General features: G+C 46.4%; 1 protein-coding gene across 12 annotated transcripts in view; it reads right to left on the bottom strand.

The window, feature by feature from the left end:
- LOC116944158 (uncharacterized) overlaps positions 1 to 21548 on the bottom strand; it is a 258499-nt gene that overhangs the window by 187442 nt on the left and 49509 nt on the right. For 7 of the 12 annotated variants that reach the window (XM_032957638.2, XM_076068274.1, XM_076068273.1 and 4 more), the window contains 14 exons: positions 17022 to 17111; positions 16609 to 16656; positions 15359 to 15451; positions 14749 to 14814; positions 13779 to 13826; positions 13585 to 13671; positions 12701 to 12748; positions 12002 to 12049; positions 11808 to 11894; positions 11515 to 11562; positions 10347 to 10394; positions 9569 to 9658; positions 8286 to 8333; positions 1410 to 1577 (listed from right to left, as the gene is read on the bottom strand). In XM_032957638.2, the coding sequence (XP_032813529.2) occupies positions 1410 to 1577; positions 8286 to 8333; positions 9569 to 9658; positions 10347 to 10394; positions 11515 to 11562; positions 11808 to 11894; positions 12002 to 12049; positions 12701 to 12748; positions 13585 to 13671; positions 13779 to 13826; positions 14749 to 14814; positions 15359 to 15451; positions 16609 to 16656; positions 17022 to 17111 (1017 nt within the window). The remainder of the gene's footprint in view (positions 1 to 1409; positions 1578 to 8285; positions 8334 to 9568; positions 9659 to 10346; positions 10395 to 11514; positions 11563 to 11807; positions 11895 to 12001; positions 12050 to 12700; positions 12749 to 13584; positions 13672 to 13778; positions 13827 to 14748; positions 14815 to 15358; positions 15452 to 16608; positions 16657 to 17021; positions 17112 to 21548) is intronic. The other 5 variants (XM_032957643.2, XM_032957640.2, XM_032957639.2 and 2 more) reach the window with 5 other exon arrangements.

Here is a 21548-nt window from a genome sequence, read left to right as displayed (position 1 = left end):
ATTGATTCACAATCGGGAAGCGTGCGCACATTGGATTCTGCGCGTATGGACCCGCACACATTACATGCCAACGATAAGATATCCCTGTGGCGAGTGGAGGGGAGGGCACACAGCAAATGAAAAGGACAATACATGCGTACATGCGTACATGCGAGACGTTTGCGGTACACACGATGCTCAAGCTAATGAGCCGTTGAATTGTGACCGTCCAAGTAATGACAATTCACCAAAACAACGGGAGGGGCGCTTTGTCAAATGCCGACTCAATATATTCCGTAATTGTATCAATGTACACGCATCACATGCATGCACTGCGGCGACATGTAAAACGACAGTGCATCGGGATGCGGCTACGCATCGAAGCAATATTAAGTACAATTGGGAGTGTGAATTGTATTTGATGCAAAGTACGTGCACTGGCGGAGCCAGTGGGGGGGGGGATGTGTTGTATATGTAGGTGGCACGTGGCCCCCCAATGATCTGATCGAAATCCCTAATTTCGTTCGGATCATTGGGGGTTATTAGTAATAAATCGGCATTTTGCGACCCACACTGCCACTGTGTAGCATATTATTATGTGCCAGGGACTCTATGAGATGATAGGACAATAGTCCGAGTCCATAATTGGCAATAAGTAACGGCAAAGCGGTTATAAGCGACTCACAGAATTGCGCGCAGTTGCGTATACAGAGTCCACGACTTCCCTGAAGGCATCGACACCTTCAACGGTTCGAATTCGACCCCACGATCGACGGCTGCGCCATCGCCGTGCACTCGTCGAATAAAAAGCAAGGGACAAGTCCTCACTTGCTAACAACTCCTCTCTCATTTTCATTACTGGAGGGGTTGCCGCCCCCCCCCCACCTGACAGTCCTGGCTCCGCCATTGCGTACGTACGTAATTCGATTCCACGTTGTGCTGCGCCGCACATTGGACACGCACGTGTGCACATACGTGATTAAAATAAAGTGCAGCAATAGCGGCCGCGAATGGGTGTCTGTTGTCGGCATCTCATTAACCCCTTCCCGGCCTGGTTACTCGCGCGGCGCCCACCGCCGCCCAATGTCACCGCCGCCTGACGAAATCGTCTCCCACGCCTTCCACAGCAACAGGTGCCGAGGGGGGAGAGTGCGTCAGGCACCCCACCGGCCACGCCGGGAGCGTGACGCATGCACGAGATCCATGGGATGTCAGGTGGTGTGCGCAGAGCATCATTCGTTCAGTCAACGGGAGGCAATGGGGCTGTTTCGTCTCACTGGTGTTGGCCGGTGGGGAAGGCGCGGGGGGGGGGGGGGTGGGGGAGGGACGGGAGGGGGTGTGGAGGATAGGGGGCGCGGGGGGGGGGGGGTCTTCAAAGTGTCACGCTCCGAGCGACGCAGCATCGGCGGTGAGGTGCGAGCAGCACTCACCACTCGGTGCAGCATGCCCAGCACGCTCTTGTCGCGGTTCTCATCCAGCCCACCGCCCCTCACGCGCCGACTGGTTGGTGAGCTTCCATTGGAGGGTGAGCCCTCGCTGGTGGATGAGCTCCCATTGCTGGCTGAGTGTGGTCCATTGTGAGCGGCCACCTTGTCTGCCTGAAATTGCCCCCGAAACAACGACAACATTGTCATCTTTAAAATGATCACCGTTATCAATCATACATCAATCATACATCATCCAATCATAATTATTGTCCACCATTCACTATCACCATCTATCATCCATCCACCACCATAATCCATCCAGACATTATCTATCCATCACCATTATTTATCCATCCTTTCAATAATATTATCGTCGTGCCATAACCCATCCATCATCTATTTATCACCGTCATCAATCTTCATCATCGTCGTAAGCGTCATCACCATGGTGATTGTCAGTCATTGTTATCACTATTTAATCAACAGTTTAACACTAAATTTCCTGTTAAATTCCCAATAACAGGGCGCTGATGTGGAGAATTGCCCTTCTGCTTAAACGACCCAACTCTTGTTTTATCTCTGTTTATTTTGTTGCACTTAGTTCAATGCGTTTCTGTTTGTCTGCTTGTAAAGTGTTCAATGTAGGACTTTGAGATGCTTTTGTATTTAGATGCTTTATGAATTCAAAATTTAATTGTCACAATCATCATCAATCCCGAATAATCAACATATTTGAACTAATCCATTATAATCACTGCTATCCATCACTACACTCTGCCACCTACTCTATAAGTCATCATTATCATCATGCTGGTTTATGCCACCAGTATCACTGGCCACAGTTTAATACGTTTAAACGAGAGTACTGTAAGTGTGAGCACAAGGCGGGCTAGATTAATCACCCCGACACGAGTCAATCTGGTTTCATACAGCGTCCAAAATTCAACACCGCCTCATGATGCTGCACGCACACACACAAAAAACCACTTACACTTCGAGACCATCGATGTCACAATTTTAAACAACGTTTTGATAAAATGGTGAAATCTTAACTCTATGCGCACACAGGCCTCAGGAGATCACCCGACAAAGCGCGACGCTTTCAGGGCAACACGTGGACCCGTAACTGACACGAAGCTACCCCAAGCTGGCGCGTGAACGTACAAAGTAGCCAATCGTCAAAGACACCTGCTGGAATTGCATTTGTGTGCGCGCTCCCTGGTGCGTCATTTCTCTTGAAGTGCCAACGGCATTGAGTTTCGAATGCTCACTGAAGCGTGAAAAGGCTACGTCATAACAAAGCAACAGCTGGGCCAAGCGACTCGCTGCAGACAAGCTGATGGAATAAAAGGCCCAACGTCCCATTTGCAGTTCGGCTCACTCGACTACCCTGTGTGCAGCCCCCATTATTGCCCCATCCCACTGCCATCACCCCATCCCACCATCAACCAATCCCAGCACCACCATCTCATCCCACCATCACCCCATCCCACCATCAACCAATCCCACCACCACCATCTCATCCCACCATCACCCCATCCCACCATCAACCAATCCCACCACCACCATCTCATCCCACCATCACCCCATCCCACCATCAACCAATCCCACCACCACCATCTCATCCCACCATCACCCCATCCCACCATCAACCAATCCCACCACCATCTCATCCCACCATCACCCCATCCCACCATCGACCAATCCCACTACCACCACCTCATCCCACCATCGCTCCATCCCACCATCGACCAAATTTATAAACTGAGTGAAAATGCCACCACTCTTTAAAATGACACAGTTCAGTGTCAAAAAACAGTTGCGCCAAAATGTTTACAAAACAGTAAAAAAATATAGATATAATGTAGCCACTCGCCAGACACCTGCTGGAAGGTTACATTCAAGACTAATTACAGTGGATTTGATTTCATAAAATAATTTGACAATGTTTGTTAATCAGATGAAGCATATTGATTTAACCAAAAAAGCGTTTAAAGAGCCGCTCTTGTAAGGGTCTGAAAGTGTTTATTTGATTCTGCTGGTTTTTAATATAGTTCTTGAAATGCGACATCACCCCTTATCCAATAACTATCAGAATAAGTGAAGTTTAATTAATAGCAGAATTGTCTTTGAACAATTTAAGAACAACATACACTCGCAATACCATTTTTTCCTGAAATGCAATTAAACCAGAATCGTGAACAATCTTTTAATTCAAAATGTAACATAAATTCGAAGCTTTCGTGACTGTAGGAATTACTCTTTGGTTCTTTCGGTAAAGTCACGTAGAAAATAAATTATTCTATTATTTTATTCTATTATTAGTATTCTATTATTTCATTTCTTTCTACGTGACTTTACCGAAATAACCAAAGAGTGTAACATATTATATTTAATGTATGACATCACGTGAAACGCTTTACAAAGGATGCTTTAATTACTCTGATGGAAAATGACTCAATTGAATGCTAACGAGGCAGCAAAGATGGGGACGACGCTGCTCAACAAAACACGAGCGCACACACCAACTTGCACAACCCTCACGACGACAAAGATCCCCCGTGTAGCCTCTAACAGACTGTTGGGGCGAGTGCTGTTAGCGAGCAACCTATGAAGGCCGGCATGGAGCGTGAGGGGGTGGGAGGTCAACACCACGCTCGACCGCCTTTGTCTCCCCCCAGTCGATTCAGATAATCGTCACTGATGTTGACCGGGAGCGGGTCGCCGGGTTCGTAGCGCGGCGTAGCGCTAACTGCTACACAACCGCTCCCACACAACCCTAACGTGCGCACGCTTGTTCACAGCAGCACAATTCACCGCACGTCCCAAACACGTGCGTACATTTGCAGCCAACGGTTTAACGCGTGAAATAATGCGTGCTAGCGCACGTGCACATACAAAAACGCGTTCGTGCACTCAAACACGTACACACGCACACACGTGAACGCGCGTACTTTTATCTTTAAATAAATTAGAAAGCGCCTTGTGCAAGGCGCTTTTGCACAGAATTGAGAGTGGTACATAGGAATACAACGGTGGAGATGAGGTGAATGAAATAGATGAGAGGAAGCAATTGGGGGGTGGGGGCGGCAATGGCAGAGCCAGGATTTTCAGGTAGGGGGGGGGCAACCCGTAGAGGAGTTGTTAGTAAGGAGTTGTTAGTAAGTAAGGAGTTGTTAGTAAGTAAGGAGTTGTTAGTGAGTAATGCGTTGTTAGTAAGTAATGAGTTGTTAGTAAGTAAGGAGTTGTCCCTTGCTTTTTATTGGACGCGTGTGCGGCGATGACGCAGCCGTCGATCGAGGGTCGAATTCGAACCGCGTTGTGTGATCGGCATCGCGCTCGCTGAAGGTGTCGATGCCTTCAGGGAAGTCGTGGACACTGTATACGCAACTGCGCACAATTCTGAGTCACTTATAACTGCTTTGCCGTTACTTATTGCCAATTATGGACTCAGACTATTGTCCTATCATCTCATAGAGTCCCTGGCACGTAATAATATGCTACACAGTGGCAGTGGGGGTCGCAAAAATCCGATTTATTACTAACTAGCTGTACTACCCGGCTTCGCTTGGGACTTGGATTCACCACACCCGGCCGCCTTTGTCTCCCCTGTGGCGATGTTCACACACCACAGCAGTTACTCGTTTGAGGCTGAGTCGACTTAGGGGAGGCCCAGGATCGGTTAAAATAATCGTCACCGGTGGTGGCCGTGAGCGGGAATCGAACTCGGGTCGCCGGGTTCGTAGCGCAGCGTAGCGCTAAGCACTACACTACAATGCGTTACGCTTCCACGTGCGCGGGTCACATGACAGATGTGACGTCACAGCTCACTTGGCGTGCAATAAAAATAGATGCATTATTGAGCCCCCCCCCCCCCACCAAAAAAAGTGTCTTTATATAATTTTTGCATGGTATACAGTCTGGAAAGTACCCACATGGAAAATTTCAAGTTTGTTGCATGTCGGGAAGTACACTAAACATTTTGAACAGACACACATTCACAACTTTTCCGTTTATATATCGATCGAATCATTCGGGGGGGCACGTGCCACCCCCCCCCCAACCCCACTGGCGAAGCCTGTGGGGGGGGGGGGCAAATCTGCGATGCGTGAATTCGGTGAAAGCAAAATTGATGGCAGTAAATGATGACGATGAATGGATTGAATGAATGGGGGAATGAGTGAAAGCCGTGTAATGAGAATGTGAAAATGTAAAAGTAGGGGCGACGGTTATGAGGGGGAGATTAAAGGGGTCGCGGGGTGAGCTCTGGAAAATCACCGAGTTTTGAGTGCGGAGTGGAAACTAGTGAGCAAAGGTGACTGTTTAATACATACACACACACACGTGCACACAGGGACAGACATGCATACACGTACACACGGGCATGGCTCACATATACAAACATACAAAGACCTCGCCCCCCCCCCCACACACCCCGACTAGCCTAATCAGTGCTGTTAGTGAGCTCCTATTAAGGCCAGCAGAACACGCGGCGGGGCGGGGGGGGGAGAGGCAGCACCACGCCCGGCACGCCTTTGTCCCCATAGTAAAGATCTTTACACATCACACCAGGTACTCATTTGAGGCCGAGTCGACGTAGGGGAGATCTAGGACCAATGTAGATAATCGTCACTGGTGTTGGCGATGGGCGGGAATCAATTTCGGCTCGCCGGGTTCGTATCGCAAGCGTGCTAACCGCTACACTACAAACATACACACACATGCACAATGACAGATTCCCACCTCAGTTTAACACGTAGGCTTTTTCCCACCTGTATAATAATCAGAAAGTTGGGGCAAGTGCTGTTGGCGAGCACATATTTTGACCAGAATGACACATGAGTGATGGTGTGGCCAGCACCTGGTGCCTCTGTCTCCCCAGAGCCGACGTTTATACACTGCACTAGATATTGAGTTTAGGTTGAGAGTCAACCTCGGCTCCCCACATGCCAACACAGGAAGACAAAGGTCGCCCATGTAGTCTACACACGCTGCAAAACACAATGCTGCTGGCAAAAATCTATGAAGACTGTCATCATGGCATTCAAGAGAGTGGTGTGGCCAGGACCACATTTGGCCACCTTTGTCTCCCCAGCGCTGATGTTTACAAAGCACACATACAAACACAAAACATGCACGTGCACACAAAGACACAGACCCCCCCCCCCCCCGTACAGCCTTAACAGACTGTAGGGGCAAGTGCTGTTAGCGAGCACCTATGAAGGCCGGCACGGCACACGAGGGGGTGGGTGGCCAGCACCACGCTCGGCCGCTTTTATCTCCCGAGTGGCGATGTGTATACACCGCATCAGGTGCTCATTTGAGGCTGAGTCGACCTAGGGGAGGCCCAGGACCGATTCAGATAATCGTCACTGATGGTGGCTGTGAGCGGGAATCGAACCCAGATTGCCAGGCTCAATGCGCAGTGCGTTTACCACTACACTACCGCTCCTCCCGCACACACGCACGCACACACGCACGCACACACGCACGCACGCACACACGCACACACGCACACACGCACGCACACGCGCACACACGCACGCACACACGCACACACATGCACGCACACACACGCACGCACACACACACGCACGCACACACACACACGCACGCACACACGCACACACACGCACGCACACACACGCACGCACACACGCACACACACGCACGCACACACGCACGCAAGCACACAGTCAAAGGCACCTGTATGGACGACACATTAATTACATCTAAGTGAGACCCACTCGCCCGTGTGCAGCAGATTGCACATTGTGTTGTTTCTATTAAATGCTGATAAATATTCCGCGTGCAGCTCGCGCTCTTAGGAGCCAAGGGCTCTTGTGCTCAAGTGCAGCGTCCTGCTGTTGCCTGTTGACTCAGGAGTGGGTGGCACAGCAGTGACCTTCAGAGGAAACAATTTCTGTCGGCAGCCTCTCCAAGAAAATAAGGCCATGGCTCAGTCTACACGATGACTGAGTACTACCGCCAAGAAGGGTTAGTGGGCTTGGGCATCCACACGTCGCTAAGAGAGAGGATGGCCGGTGGTCGAGACTAATGACGACGTGGCAACCAGGATGTCCGGCACGAAGATGGAGTGATGAGATGTATGCTCGTGCGAAAGGTGTGTGGGTGCTAGGTGGATTGTTACATTGCAGGACCGTGAGAGAGACCGACGGCATGGGGAGGGGCTTTGTCCAGCGGTGGAGAGATCTAAATTGAAAAACTCATTTCTTTAGAAACTGCCTTTTTTGTGTTTATTTTTTGTTCCTTCCCTGGCACATCCGATTAGCACGGTTGGCTACGTACGGTGTGAAAGAAGTTCAACATACATGATTACTGTATTTTAGAGTTGCATTAATGGACTATTGAAATAAGCATTTAATATATTATTGCTTTGATGCCAATTCCTAGACAGTCTGGGAATTGGCATCTGTGTTAAGTTGGTAGGAATGGGTTTGTACCGAGATCTGGTACCAGTATTGTGTTGAACTTTAAACAGTGTACTGCACCGTTATGACAGACCTACACTGATAAATGTCTGTGGTGGATAAAGTGGCGACCTGCATCGCGAATGACATTGTCAGTTTGGTCATGAGGCTGAGATAATAATACTTTCATTTTACAGTATATAGCGTCATTCATGCTAATAGCATCCCATAACGCTGAGATGCCCTCTCGTTTGGGCAAGGACGTGAATGGAGCAGAATCTGTTATCGTCGATTTCCAATGTCCTACAGAGTTAAACTGCCGTGCTCAAGGAGGGCATCAGAGCTGCCAGCGGTGGCAATGAGAAATGCTTGTGCCCTCGTGAACTACGCGGCGGTCCTGCGCGCCAGAGTGAGACGGCATTTGGTAGCTTCGTCCCAATTCTCTCACCTCTGCTTTTGTCTTCGTGGCTTTGTCGCTGTCGTCCTCCTTCTTGGTCTGGGGGGACAATTTCATGAAAAGCCGGTGAGGGTGATGCCGTTGGTGATGGACGATGCGATGGGACGTGTTTCCTGTACAATGCACGGTGTGATGGCACGTGTTTGTTGTACAATGCACGGTGTGATGGGACGTGTTTGTTGTACAATGCACGGTGTGATGGGACGTGTTTGTTGTACAATGCACGGTGTGATGGGACGTGTTTGTTGTACAATGCACGGTGTGATGGGACGTGTTTGTTGTACAATGCACGGTGTGATGGGACGTGATTGTTGTACAATGCACGGTGTGATGGGACGTGTTTGTTGTACAATGCACGGTGTGATGGGACGTGTTTCCTGTACAATGCACGGTGTGATGGGACGTGTTTGTTGTACAATGCACGGTGTGATGGGACGTGTTTGTTGTACAATGCACGGTGTGATGGGACGTGTGTGTTGTATAATGCACGGTGTGATGGCACGTGTTTGTTGTACAATGCACGGTGTGATGGCACGTGTTTGTTGTACAATGCACGGTGTGATGGGACGTGTTTGTTGTACAATGCACGGTGTGATGGGACGTGTTTGTTGTACAATGCACGGTGTGATGGCACGTGTTTGTTGTACAGCAGGGGTGGGGAACCTTTTCCTTACTGAGCACCGAATATTTTTTTTCAAATACAATCTAGATTTCAAATACCTCTGCCAAGCTACTTAGACTATTGGCTGCCCATCGAAACGACGATTGTTGTCTTGGAAGCTTGGAGTTAGTTTATGTTATGCTTTGCTTTCTTGTTATTATTTTTCAATGTATAATTGTGTTTTTTATGCATGAAAATTTATGGCTAAAAATAATGATCTAGTTGACACAGGGCCGCACGTTTTTAACACACACCTTCATGGTATCCATTTAAAACGCAACATATAACGTGCGTGCCGATTGAACGTAGATACTCCCTTGCATTGTCATAACTGACCGAGCACACCAAAATTAGACACACAGGTTGAAAATATTCCGCCCTCGAGTACCCGATCGGTGCAGCTAAGATTCCTAGCTGCACCGATCATGGCCTCATGTAGTTGCAGGCCGCATGAAACGAAGTTTCGGACGTCAGGCTCCCCGCCGCTGCTGTGGAAGCGGGCGAGAGCGGTGAGCAGTGGCGTGCGGTGGTGGTAGTGGTGGCGGCGGTGGTGGCGTGGGCGTTGGCGGTAGCGGTGGTGACGGTGGTAGTGGTGGTGCGTCGTTCCACTCACTATTTGAGAGAAGAACTTTGAGAAGGCGTTATCTTTGCTCTCAGAGGATTTGGCCCCTCCATCCGTTTTGTTGGCCACCTCCTTTGCCTGCTTACGACGAAGACCCAACTTTTTACCACCATACGTCGAAATAATAGCCCATCAAACTCATTAGGAATTTTTAAAAAAATCCTCGAAGAGATGTCATCTTCAGGGTTTCAAGTTAATTGTGGTGATCTAGGTCACCAAAAGAACGGAAGGCAAAAATAAATCAAAACAAAAACAACCGTGTGTTGCAAGAAAATTCTAAAATATTGCACAAACATGAATCAAAATTTAATAATAAATCCCGTGTTGTACAAGTCGGCTCGGGGAGATTATTTTTTGACTGATCGTAGTCCAATTACACAATTATGTTCCAGTAACATTCAACAGACAGTACTATTGTACATATTAGTACATATTTATATATTAGTACTATATTAGTAATATTAATTTAAATTAGTAATATATTACTAATATGTAAACACAGACAAGGATATATTAAGTGAAGTTATCATAAAGAATCGACAATTTAGCATCCCTTTGTGATTTAGATTAGAAAGTAACTGAGGGCGTTTTTGAAGCGATGGAATTTCAGGTGTTTGGGGCTCTAAAAGAGAAGTGACAGAGAACCATAGGATTAATGTCCCTTAGTACAGTGCAGTTTATGGTTGTAGGGTTATCTAAGAATGTGAGGGTTCTGGTCCTGAATAACCACTTTGGATAGCATGTGGGTGTGACGTTGCATTTCTCTCACCTCTGCTCCAGCCTTCTCTGCCTCACTGCCCGGCTCCACCTTCTTGGCCTGTCAGCACATTCATCGCTATTGCTTTACGGCCTCGACTTTTCAAAGTCCAACTTACCTAACCAAGACTGTTCAATGACGGCGTAAGTGAGCGAGATTATTAATTCTAGTTGTGGGTGAGGAGTCCATTGTCATAGATGTGTGGGGTGTGTTGTCTGATTTTAATTACACAAGTCTTGAGTCATCATTCTCCCCAGCAATGCAATTAATCTTTATTATTCACAGTCACGCTTCGAGTTTTGAGAATCAATTATTTGTCTTGGTTTTTACCATCTTGCGTGTATTGTTTAATTAAATGTTTCCAGTCCAGTTCGTAGTTTTATTTCCTCCATTAGTCTAATTATAACATTAGCATACCATTTTCATGAATTATAAATAATAAATTCTCAAGTGCACAATTTAACGCATGCAATATTAGCATACAAATAGATGTTAAGTGATGAATCGTTGTATCATGACACGTCTAATGTTCGTTTTTTTTTCTTCACAAGGCGGGGTTTAGCACGGAAGAGTCAATCCCACACAAAGCCTCCACTAGGCCCAATGTATAATAAAGGCAGTGGCCCTCACAGACCCTGCGCACTATTGTTGCTTTCTCCTTGTCTAAACTCAGGGGCTTCACTGACCCCTAAAGGCCCTAGATCGGCAGATAACCGTCAGGATGTTCACTAACCATGTAATGGCTCATTTACCAAGTCCGAGTTTTACATCGACACATTTATAAATAACGCGATCTAACCCAAAAAAACCTTTATTATGAATAATATTGATCGTAAAAGACTACGTGTTAAACCAAATTACATGCTATTATTGCATTCATGCTAACGGTATGGACCAAACTCCGGCAATGCGAGAGAAAAAAGAAGAAACGATAAAAAAGAGATGGTATCTAACAAAACAAATACATTGTGCTTGATTTGAATCGCTACTATTAATCGTGACAATTCATCAAATTTCTGGCAAGGTGATGGGAGGCACATTTGTCACATGCCCTGTTACCGTCAGTGTGAAGGCAGGGCATTGGTTTGGTGGGTTGCAGTGCTTGGCGGTAATGTGAGTTGTTATCAGGTGATGTAACATGATGTAGTTGTGTCTTTGGCTGCTTAGGAGTTGTCCTTACCTCTGCTTTCGACTGCGTGTCCTTGCTGGGCTCATCGGTCTTCATGGACTGTGGGTACATTGGCAGGCTTGGTGAGGAGAAGAAGCAATAAAGGAGGCGCCAAATCTCATGTGTTCCTACAGCCAATGCCAAGATTCCATGGACTTTGTTCAAATTCACGACTTCCATAACCACCGTGACCTCTGTGACGAAGTCGCAGCCATAGTCACATTCGGTATCAAGCACCCTGTGTGCCGGTGTAGGGAATGCCGAGGCCGGTGTCATGTGGGCAGATATAGCGCCGGTTATGTTACCAGCCGTCGGAAGAAATTGTTGACGGGATTCTGCTTGGTCTCCGCCGTGGTGCTGCTCTCCACTTTCTCGCTCGTCTTTCCTCCGGCCTGCTCGCACAGACGACTCACTCGGTCACACGCCTAAGCTCCGATTCTTCACTTTGGCAGAAAGGAAGTAACTGAATGGTAAAGACTGATTTAGGGTTACACCTCACCTCGGCTGTGACGTCCGTCTTACTGGCCGGCTCTCCTTTCTTGGGCTGCTGACACAACCGCAAGGGTAAAAAAACCTATTACTATGTAAAAAGGTAAAAACCTATTACTATATCTTGCTACTGGCAAAGGAGGTCTCATAGTGTAAATGCTTACCCCGAGCTCTCAATACTCTGATAGTGCGCTGTTTTTGAGTTGTACGCCTTTTGGCGTCATCTGGTCCAACACCAGTGGAGACTAGTCTCTAAGAAAAGCCGTCTCAGGTGTAGACCAATCAATTTCAAGGACAGTGCATATCATTATCAGAGTTGTCTCTTTTTGTTTGCATTTTGACTGCTTGTGTTGTGGTTATTGCAAACATGATCCCTTGTATAAAGGTGTCAGTTTTGGTGCCAGATAAAAGGGTAAAAACCTATTACTACAACCGCAAGGATTGTTTTAAAATCTCAGTTTGGTTACGTCACACCTGAACGTACAGACGAACCTGTTCTCTTAATATAATTGTGGGGGCTATTTGCAAATAAGAGGAAGATTACCCTTTTTCACCAATAGTTATTATGAATCATAATTTCAACTTGTAATGCACCGCACGGTATTCACTCACTCTGGTGGTGTGCAGTGTTTGGCGGTAATGTGAGTTAGTTATCGGTTGGTGTAACATGATTCAGTTGTGTCTTTGTTGGCTTAGGATTTGTCCTTACATCCGCTTTCGACTGCGTGTCCTTGCTGGGTTCATCAGTCTTCATGGACTGTGGGTACATTGACAAGACTTGGTGAGGAGTAGCTGTGTGTGTGTGTGCTGTGTGTGGGGAGCAGTAGTGCAGCAGTTAGCATGCTGCACATTTGAACCCGGTGATCCGAGTTTGATTCGCGCTCATGGCCAATACTAGTTATGATTATCTGAACCAGTCCTCGGCCTCCCTTAGGTCGATTCAGCCTTAAATGAGTACCTGGTGTGGTGTGTAAAACATCACCACTGGTGCTAATCTAAGTCACTTTTTATGCCGTGCTGGTCTTAATCGGTGCTTGTTAACAGCATTTGATCCAACAGTCTGCTTAAGGCTATATAGGAGATCTTTGTTTTTGGCGCTGTGTGTGGATTCACGGGAAGACAGGTAACCCGTGTGGGTGCTGTGAGGTGGCTATGCCTACAGCTACATCGTTGGCACAGTCATTCTTAGTAAAATTGGCAGCTGAGGTGTGGCAGTGCCCCATCTAGAATTAGCTTTTAAAAATCAAATTAATGTTTTCTTCATTTAAATAACTGTTAAAACATCCATACAAATGAAAATCAAGTGGCTAATCTAAGTCATTTTGTAATAAAAACATATATTTTTTTAAACATACGCTGCTATCAGCACATTGTTTTTTTACGTAATAAAAGAGGCGCCCCAAATCTAGCATGTTCTTATGGTCAATGCTAAGATTCCACGGACTTGGTACAAATTCACGACTTCCGTAACCACCGTGACCTCCGTGACAAAGTCACAGCCATAGTCACGTGCGGTATCAAGCACCCTGTGTGCCGGTGTAGGGAATGCCGAGGCCGGTGTCCGGTGGGGAGACGTAGCGCCGGTTTCGTTACCAGCTGTCGGAAGAAATTGTTGACGGGATTCTGCTTGGTCTCCGCCGTGGTGCTGCTCTCCACTTTCTCGCTCGTCTTTCCTCCGGCCTGCTCGCACAGACGACCCACTCAGTAACACGCCTAAGCTCTGTGTCTTTACTGTGGCAGAAATAAAGTAAATGAATGGTAATGACTGATTTAGGGTTAGGCCTCACCTCGGTCGCGACGTCTGCCTTACTGCCCGGCTCCTCTTTTTTGGGCTGCTGACACAACCGCAAGGATTGCTTTAAAATCTCAGTTTGGCTACTTCACACCTAAATATCCAGACGAATATCTTCTCTTAACACAATTGCGGGGGCTATTTGCAAATCGTGGGAAGATGACCCCTTTTCAAAAATAGTAATAATCCGCACCTCCGATTAGTACAGTTAACTACGTACGGTGCAGCAGAAGTTCAACATACATATATACAATGAATCATAATTTCAACTTGTAAAGTACCGCACAGTTATTCGCTCACTCTCAAAGAGAGAGACGACTTTACCCCCCCACCCACCCCAGCCCAGCTCTGTGGTCCTCTACACGTTGAGGTGTTATTAATTATCGGCCAATTCATTAATTGGCTAATTCATTACAATTAATGAATACTTACATGAAGATCGATTGTGCAAAATTACTAAACATTTTCATATGGACACCCAAAGGTTGTAACTGGTAATAGGATTTAGGAAAATATAACTCCTTGTGTGTATTTGATGGTGATTTTAAGGGGTGACACTCAACTTTTCCATATCATGGCCACATCTTATAGCCGACACCCTGGCGGTCACCCATCCAACTACAAACCAGGCTCAAATCTGCTTAGGTTCCGAGATTTGACGGGATCCGGCACATTCAGGGTGCTTTTTATCATAGTCATCGTCACCATCGTCGTAATTTAACATTCATATCACGAACAATACAACACAAGTCAAACATGGAGGTGGTGCACAGCGAATTAATCTGTCAGCGCTTGAGTTCACGAGCATATGACGTCAGCGTACAGGAGGCTTGCCTTTTTCCTGACACTCCAGCAGCAGTGTTTGCAAAGTTGTGCACATTGTGGCGTCGTGGTGTCATGTGAGGTCACGAGTTTGTGGCGATGGTGGCGGACAAAGGAGCGGCATTTCGACATTGCGGCCTCACCTCAGCCTTGGCCTGCTTCTCCTTGGCGGAATTGTCGTCCTTTGTTGAACTGTCGTCCTTGATGGACTGTGGACACATCGACAGGGTGTGTGAGGGGATGCTCTTGTGCCGGTGTGCTTTGGAATGGACATGTATTGTATGAATATTTAATGTTACATTATTTATAATTAATACCGTGAAGTAAAAAAGGGGACATAAGCAACCCCCGCTGGGAGCAAGACCAGCTGTGCGTGTATCTGAAGAAGTGCGCGGGCATCGGAAGTTGCCCATCGCCTTCCCTCCACCAGTGTAATATATGTATGTGTTGCTTATATCAGAACAGTGTTTACATCAGGTGTGCTCGTATCCAGCTTCCACTGGTTATTAAAAAAAAGCTTTCTGCGAGTCTTGATTACACAATGGGAGCGTCTAGTTTTTGCTGTATTTATTTCCATTTCAGGGTTGTGGACAAATCTCTTGCAAAAAAAAAGAGGTCCCTCAAATGAGTCGGTACCCTTATTACGAATACGGGTCGTTATTCTGCCAATCGGTCCTCCTAAGGAGATGGTCTCGGTGGTGGTTTGAGAACCGGGGTGCAAAAGCACGAGGAGAGCCGTGGGGGCCCTGTTACCAGCTCTCGGAAGAACTTGCTGACAGGATTCTCCTTGGCCTCTGCGGAGGTTCGGCTCTCAACTTTCTCGCTCTTCTCACTCTTCTCCCCCTTCTGCTCAGACCAAGAAAGCAAAGTCCCCCCCCTGTTTTAGCCTTCCTTAAGCACTGTGGGGACCAACATCGATACACTGAGCAGTGCCCTGTTAAAGCCAACACAGCTCACAAGGTGTTGCTGTGACCAGGCTCATGGCGAAGCTTCCTTCATCTCTCCACTTCTCAAGGTTGACCGCAGGCACTAACTTTTTATGCTGAGTTGACCTTCAGAAGGCCCAATACGGGCTCAGATATCATTATCCACTAGCAGTGCTCATGGCCACGGATATACAGTGCAACAGCCACCAATAGCAGAGATCCCAACATTTTTGAATTGTACATTTTGTATCACACGCATGGAATTAGACCGAGACAGAACAACCAACACGTGAACCTGGAGAACATAAGCAAATTGGAGACATCATATCGACTTCAAAAAAGTAAGAGGACTTGGGCGAGACATGTCTTTAAGAGGGATGATGGGCGGTGGTCAACTCTGATGATGGAGTGGCAGCCAAAGGAGTGATCATGCCCAAAATGACTTCCTCTGAGGAGATGGATTGATGAAATGAGCTCATGGTTCAAGAGTTAGATGCCATTGTTGCATCAAGCAACAATGAGGGATAGTGACAGCTTGTGAATGCCTTCATCCAGCAGTAAAGCCAAATGAGCTATCAGCTGATTGTTCAGAAGCGACCTGACCACACATGGTAGCTCAACAAAGTGACTTATTGCGTGTAGGGTTACATCGTCAAGTCATTTAGAATACAACAGAATATTATTACAACAACAAAAACATACAACAAATCTACAGACCTTATTTTACAATAATTTAATACGAATTCGAATATGGCTAAGAAAAGAAGGCGAAGTAGCTGGGAAATAGATTGTAATTTACTGAAAGGGAAAGTGAGCAGATGTAATCAATTCTAAACAAATTGGCTTAAGGCAAAGGGAAAACGGGGAACAAACACACCGTCGAATGAAAAGCATTTACGGCTTTCGTCAAGCTGACTCACCAACATTTTCTCCAACCTCAACTTCCCATTCACTATTAACTTTAGGCGCGATGAAGAGACAACGTGGCGCACGGACTGAAGAAGCACCAGTCGAACATGATGGCAAAGCGAAATCAGTAATTCGCGCGTGCTAGGTACGGCGAGAGCGAGTACCCACCTCGGCTTTAGGCGGCTCCTCCTTGCTGGGATCGTCCTCCTTCTTGGACTGCGGAAACATTCGTGGACTTTGTAAGAATGTGTGCGTTGAGAGTGGGTCTGAGCGGTGGTAAAGTGTTGGTAAAGCTGTTCGGAGATAGACTGGGTGGTGATCTACGTGTTGGTGAGATGCTGAAAGGTGGTCTGAGGTGTGACCAAGTGCTGGTGAGATGTTAAGATAAATTAATTACGGTGTCAAGATGTTGAGAGACGGTTTGAGTGGTGATCCCTGTGACCGAGATGTTGACAGACGGTTTGAGCGGTGATCTACGAGGTGGTGAGTCATTGCGAGAAGGATTGAGTGGTGGTCTACGTGGCAGCGAGGCGGTGAGCAGGCATGAGACGCATGTGGTGGAGAAGTACGGACTCGGTCACCATTTGCGTGAAGAACTTGCTGATGGGGTTCTCCTTGCTGTCGGCAGAAGCGGTGCTCACCACGTCCTTCTCGCTCGCTTTCCCTTCTGCCTGCTCAACCAAGACATACAACCACGTCGGGGACTCCACGTTACTCCTCGAACTCGTACATTTCATGGGGCAGAGTCAATTCAACTGGCAGTCCGTGGTCTGCCCAGCTACGGCTCGTGGAGAGATGAGGCTTTTGCGAGACGTAAAGAGATAAAAGGGAGATAAACAAGAGGCAGAGATGGGAATGCTGGAGGCACCAGGTACGGATTAGAGGTCGCGCGCACAAACGTTATGACCAGGGCCGGATTATGACACATACACACAAATAGTTCAACATACATACACACAAATAGTTCAACATACATACACACCAATAGTTCAACATGCATACACACAAATAGTTCAACATACACACACACAAATAGTTCAACATACATACACACAAATAGTTCAACATACATACACACAAATAGTTCAACATACATACACACAAATAGTTCAACATACATACACAAATAGTTCAACATACATACACACAAATAGTTCAACATACATACACACAAATAGTTCAACATACATACACACAAATAGTTCAACATACATACACACAAATAGTCCAACATACTCTTTGGTTCTAGTCGGTAAAGTCACGTAGGTAAAAAATAAAACAACAAAAATCACGACGTTTCGGCCACAACACAAGTGGCCTTCATCAGGTGAAGGGACCGTACTGTCCAGAGGACAGCGTTGGAGTGAAGACAGCCAAGCCCAGGTCGCGTCCTTTAAGCTTGTGGTCGCGTGACTTTACCGAATAGAACCAAAGAGTATGGATCCTTGCAGTCACGAAAGCCTCAAATCTAGTCCAACATACATACACACAAATAGTTCAACATACATACAGTGAGGGAAAGTATTTGATCCCCTGCTGATTTTGTACGTTTGCCCACTGACAAATAAATGATCAGTCTATAATTTTAATGGTAGGTTTATTTGAACAGTGAGAGACAGAATAACAACAACAAAATCCGGAAAAACGCATGTCAAAAATGTTATAAATTGATTTGCATTTGAATGAGGGAAATAAGTATTTGACCCCTCTGAAAAACATGACTTAGTACTTGGTGGCAAAACCCTTGTTGGCAATCACAGAGGTCAGACGTTTCTTGTAGTTGGCCACCAGGTTTGCACACATCTCAGGAGGGATTTTGTCCCACTCCTCTTTGCAGATCTTCTCCAAGTCATTAAGGTTTCGAGGCTGACGTTTGGCAACTCGAACCTTAAGCTCCCTCCACAGATTTTCTATGGGATTAAGGTCTGGAGACTGGCTAGGCCACTCCAGGACCTTAATGTGCTTCTTCTTGAGCCACTCCTTTGTTGCCTTGGCCATGTGTTTTGGGTCATTGTCATGCTGGAATACCCATCCACGACCCATTTTCAATGCCCTGGCTGAGGGAAGGAGGTTCTCACCCAAGATTTGATGGTACATGGCCCCATCCATCGTCCCTTTGATGCGGTGAAGTTGTCCTGTCTCTTTAGCAGAAAAACACCCACAAAGCATAATGTTTCCACCTCCATGTTTGACGGTGGGGATGGTGTTCTTGGGTACATAGGCAGCATTCCTCCTCCTCCAAACACGGCGAGTTGAGTTGATGCCAAAGAGCTCAATTTTGGTCTCATCTGACCACAACACTTTCACCCAGTTGTCCTCTGAATCATTCAGATGTTCATTGGCAAACTTCAGACGGGCATGTATATGTGCTTTCTTGAGCAGGGGGACCTTGCGGGCGCTGCAGGATTTCAGTCCTTCACGGCGTAGTGTGTTACCAATTGTTTTCTTGGTGACTGGTCCCAGCTGCCTTGAGATCATTGACAAGATCCTCCCGTGTAGTTCTGGGCTGATTTCTCACCGTTCTCATGATCATTGCAACTCCACGAGGTGAGATCTTGCATGGAGCCCCAGGCCGAGGGAGATTGACAGTTCTTTTGTGTTTCTTCCATTTGCGAATAATCACACCAACTGTTGTCACTTTCTCACTAAGCTGCTTGGCAATGGTCTTGTAGCCCATTCCAGCCTTGTGTAGGTCTACAGTCTTGTCCCTGATATCCTTGGGGAGCTCTTTGGTCTTGGCCATGGTGGAGAGTTTGGAATCTTATTCATTGATTGCTTTTGTGGACAGGTGTCTTTTATACAGGTAACAAGCTGAGATTAGGAGCACTCCCTTTAAGAGTGTGCTCCTAATCTCAGCTCGTTACCTGTATAAAAGACACCTGGGAGCCAGAAATATTTCTGATTGAGACGGGGTCAAATACTTATTTCCCTCATTAAAATGCAAATCAATTTATAACATTTTCACATGCGTTTTTCTGGATTTTTGTTGTTATTCTGTCTCTCACTGTTCAAATAAACCTACGATGAAAATTATAGACTGATCATTTCTTTGTCAGTGGGCAAACGTTCAAAATCAGCAGGGGATCAAATACTTGTTTTCCCTCACTGTACACACAAATAGTTCAACATACACACAAATGCCGCATTCTCCGGGTTGTAAGACGGAAAGGAAAGACGCACCCCATAATTTTGCTTTATAATACATCGGTCGGGGTGGTGGGGGCGGGAGTAGAAAGTGCTTGTATTATAATCTGAAGAATACGGTACACTGTATTTATACCACCAAGTGCCGCCGTCTGGAAAACGTAATTTCTTTTCACTGCCGGCGAGTTCTTTGTGTCCCAGAACACCGGCGCCTCGGCACGGAACCGCACAGTGGCCTTGCTCAAAGGCGTGAGGCGCACTGGCGGGCGGTGTGAGGGGTTGGTAATTTCACACCTCCACGTCTCGGAGCGAGCGGAGGTGGGGGGGGTTGCGGGGTTGGTGGAGTGGCATTGATTGGAGCCGTTTGAACAGCACGCAGAATAACGGAGGAAATGCGGATGAAGCAGTTGAATTTCCCGGCGTCCCAAGTTTCCCAGCATTTGCCAGATGCGCCTGCGTGTGTTAAGGTAACCGAAAAGGCATGCGCGATCTTATAGTTTAATTTTTGTAGTTATAACTAGGCATCTGACAGTTGACGTTCACCAACCTGCACTGGCATGATTGCTGGGTGTCGGGAGGCCCTAATCCAGCAATGGATTGATAAATGCACATGTAGAGATTTAGCGTATTGTCATGATTCAGAATCAATGTGTTTAGTCTCATTTCTAGTCTAATTTGGAATGTTTTGTAAGATGCATTTTCATATGTGAAAGGCGATAATGCAATATTGTTTATTTATATTTTTTAGTTTTACCATGGAAGGTCCACTGAGCTATGTATCTTTCTTTTTTCAGAAGCGACCTGGCCACAAATGGTAGCTCAATGAAATGGCTTATCACGTCGAAATGTAAAGCAACCATATACTCTAAATGTATGTTTCTAAATCTGGAGGGAAACATCGGAGGACCTGGAGGAAAATCCATGCGGTCACGGGGAGAACACGCAAACACCAAATACACAGGCAAGGGAGTTAACATCTCGCCACCACGTTTTTATAAGGCGCAGCAGACTGAACAAAGTGCTTCAGAGTGCCATATGCATGATTCGATTCATGTATTGAGAGTGTAAATATTGCATTTAATCAATTAAATGAGCCGTCATTATATGCTTTATAATGCCCTTCACGAAGGACACCCTCACTGAGTCTTAAGACTATTTTTTTAAAGAGGGCCCTGCTTCGGGATATTTGGCAAATTATATTAAACGAGTGTTCGGCTGGCGGGAGGGGACCGGAATACCTGGTTAAAATACACACACACACACACACGCTCACAACTCCCGCACAGATAGATTCAGGAATACATGTCTGCATTGTCACATCCTGGCTACCTCGAAGTAATAAAGTTATTTCATGTTTGGCTTTGTTCGTTCGAGACTGAAGAAGATTGGTGAACGTGAAATGATAAAGAGAAGGCGGTGGCAGGTGGAGGCCGGGGTTTGAGAAATGCCGTTGTAAATAATTGTGCAGGCGAAGTACCTCTTCCAGGGGGCATTTCACCTTCCTTTCTTATTTATTTCCTGATTAAATAATAGTATTTTAGAAAATCGAAAAGGAAAACCCACCCCCTCGCACAACAGGAAATAAAATATCACTAGCGGAAGCTTGCAGCAGTGTTTTTTCTAAAGGCCAAAAGCATTGCATTTTTCCACAATAGCTATTTGGAATTTCAAATATATACTTTTTTTATATATATACACGAACGCTTTCATGGTAGGCAACAGACGAAGCCAGTATATGTGGTATTTTGTGCGAAGGTTTTTTGTTGTGTTTTTTTTAGGAGCCATGAATTCACGTGAATGCGGCTCACGCGTTACAAACTCAAGATGCCTCACACACCGGGAGTCACAACCCTGTGTCCACGAGTGCAGACGATCATGACGATGATATTAATTTTTCCAACGCGGAATTATTCTGTTTGTAAATTGATCTTCTTTCGCACCATACAAAGCCAACTGTGCCAATG

This window comes from Petromyzon marinus, chromosome 20, assembly GCF_048934315.1.
Source record: "Petromyzon marinus isolate PM22_M1 ecotype Great Lakes invasive population chromosome 20, UKy_Petmar_22M1.pri1.0, whole genome shotgun sequence".
Taxonomy (NCBI): domain Eukaryota; kingdom Metazoa; phylum Chordata; class Hyperoartia; order Petromyzontiformes; family Petromyzontidae; genus Petromyzon; species Petromyzon marinus.
Note: the sequence above shows the minus strand (reverse complement) of the source record. Positions and strands in the feature narration are given on the sequence as shown.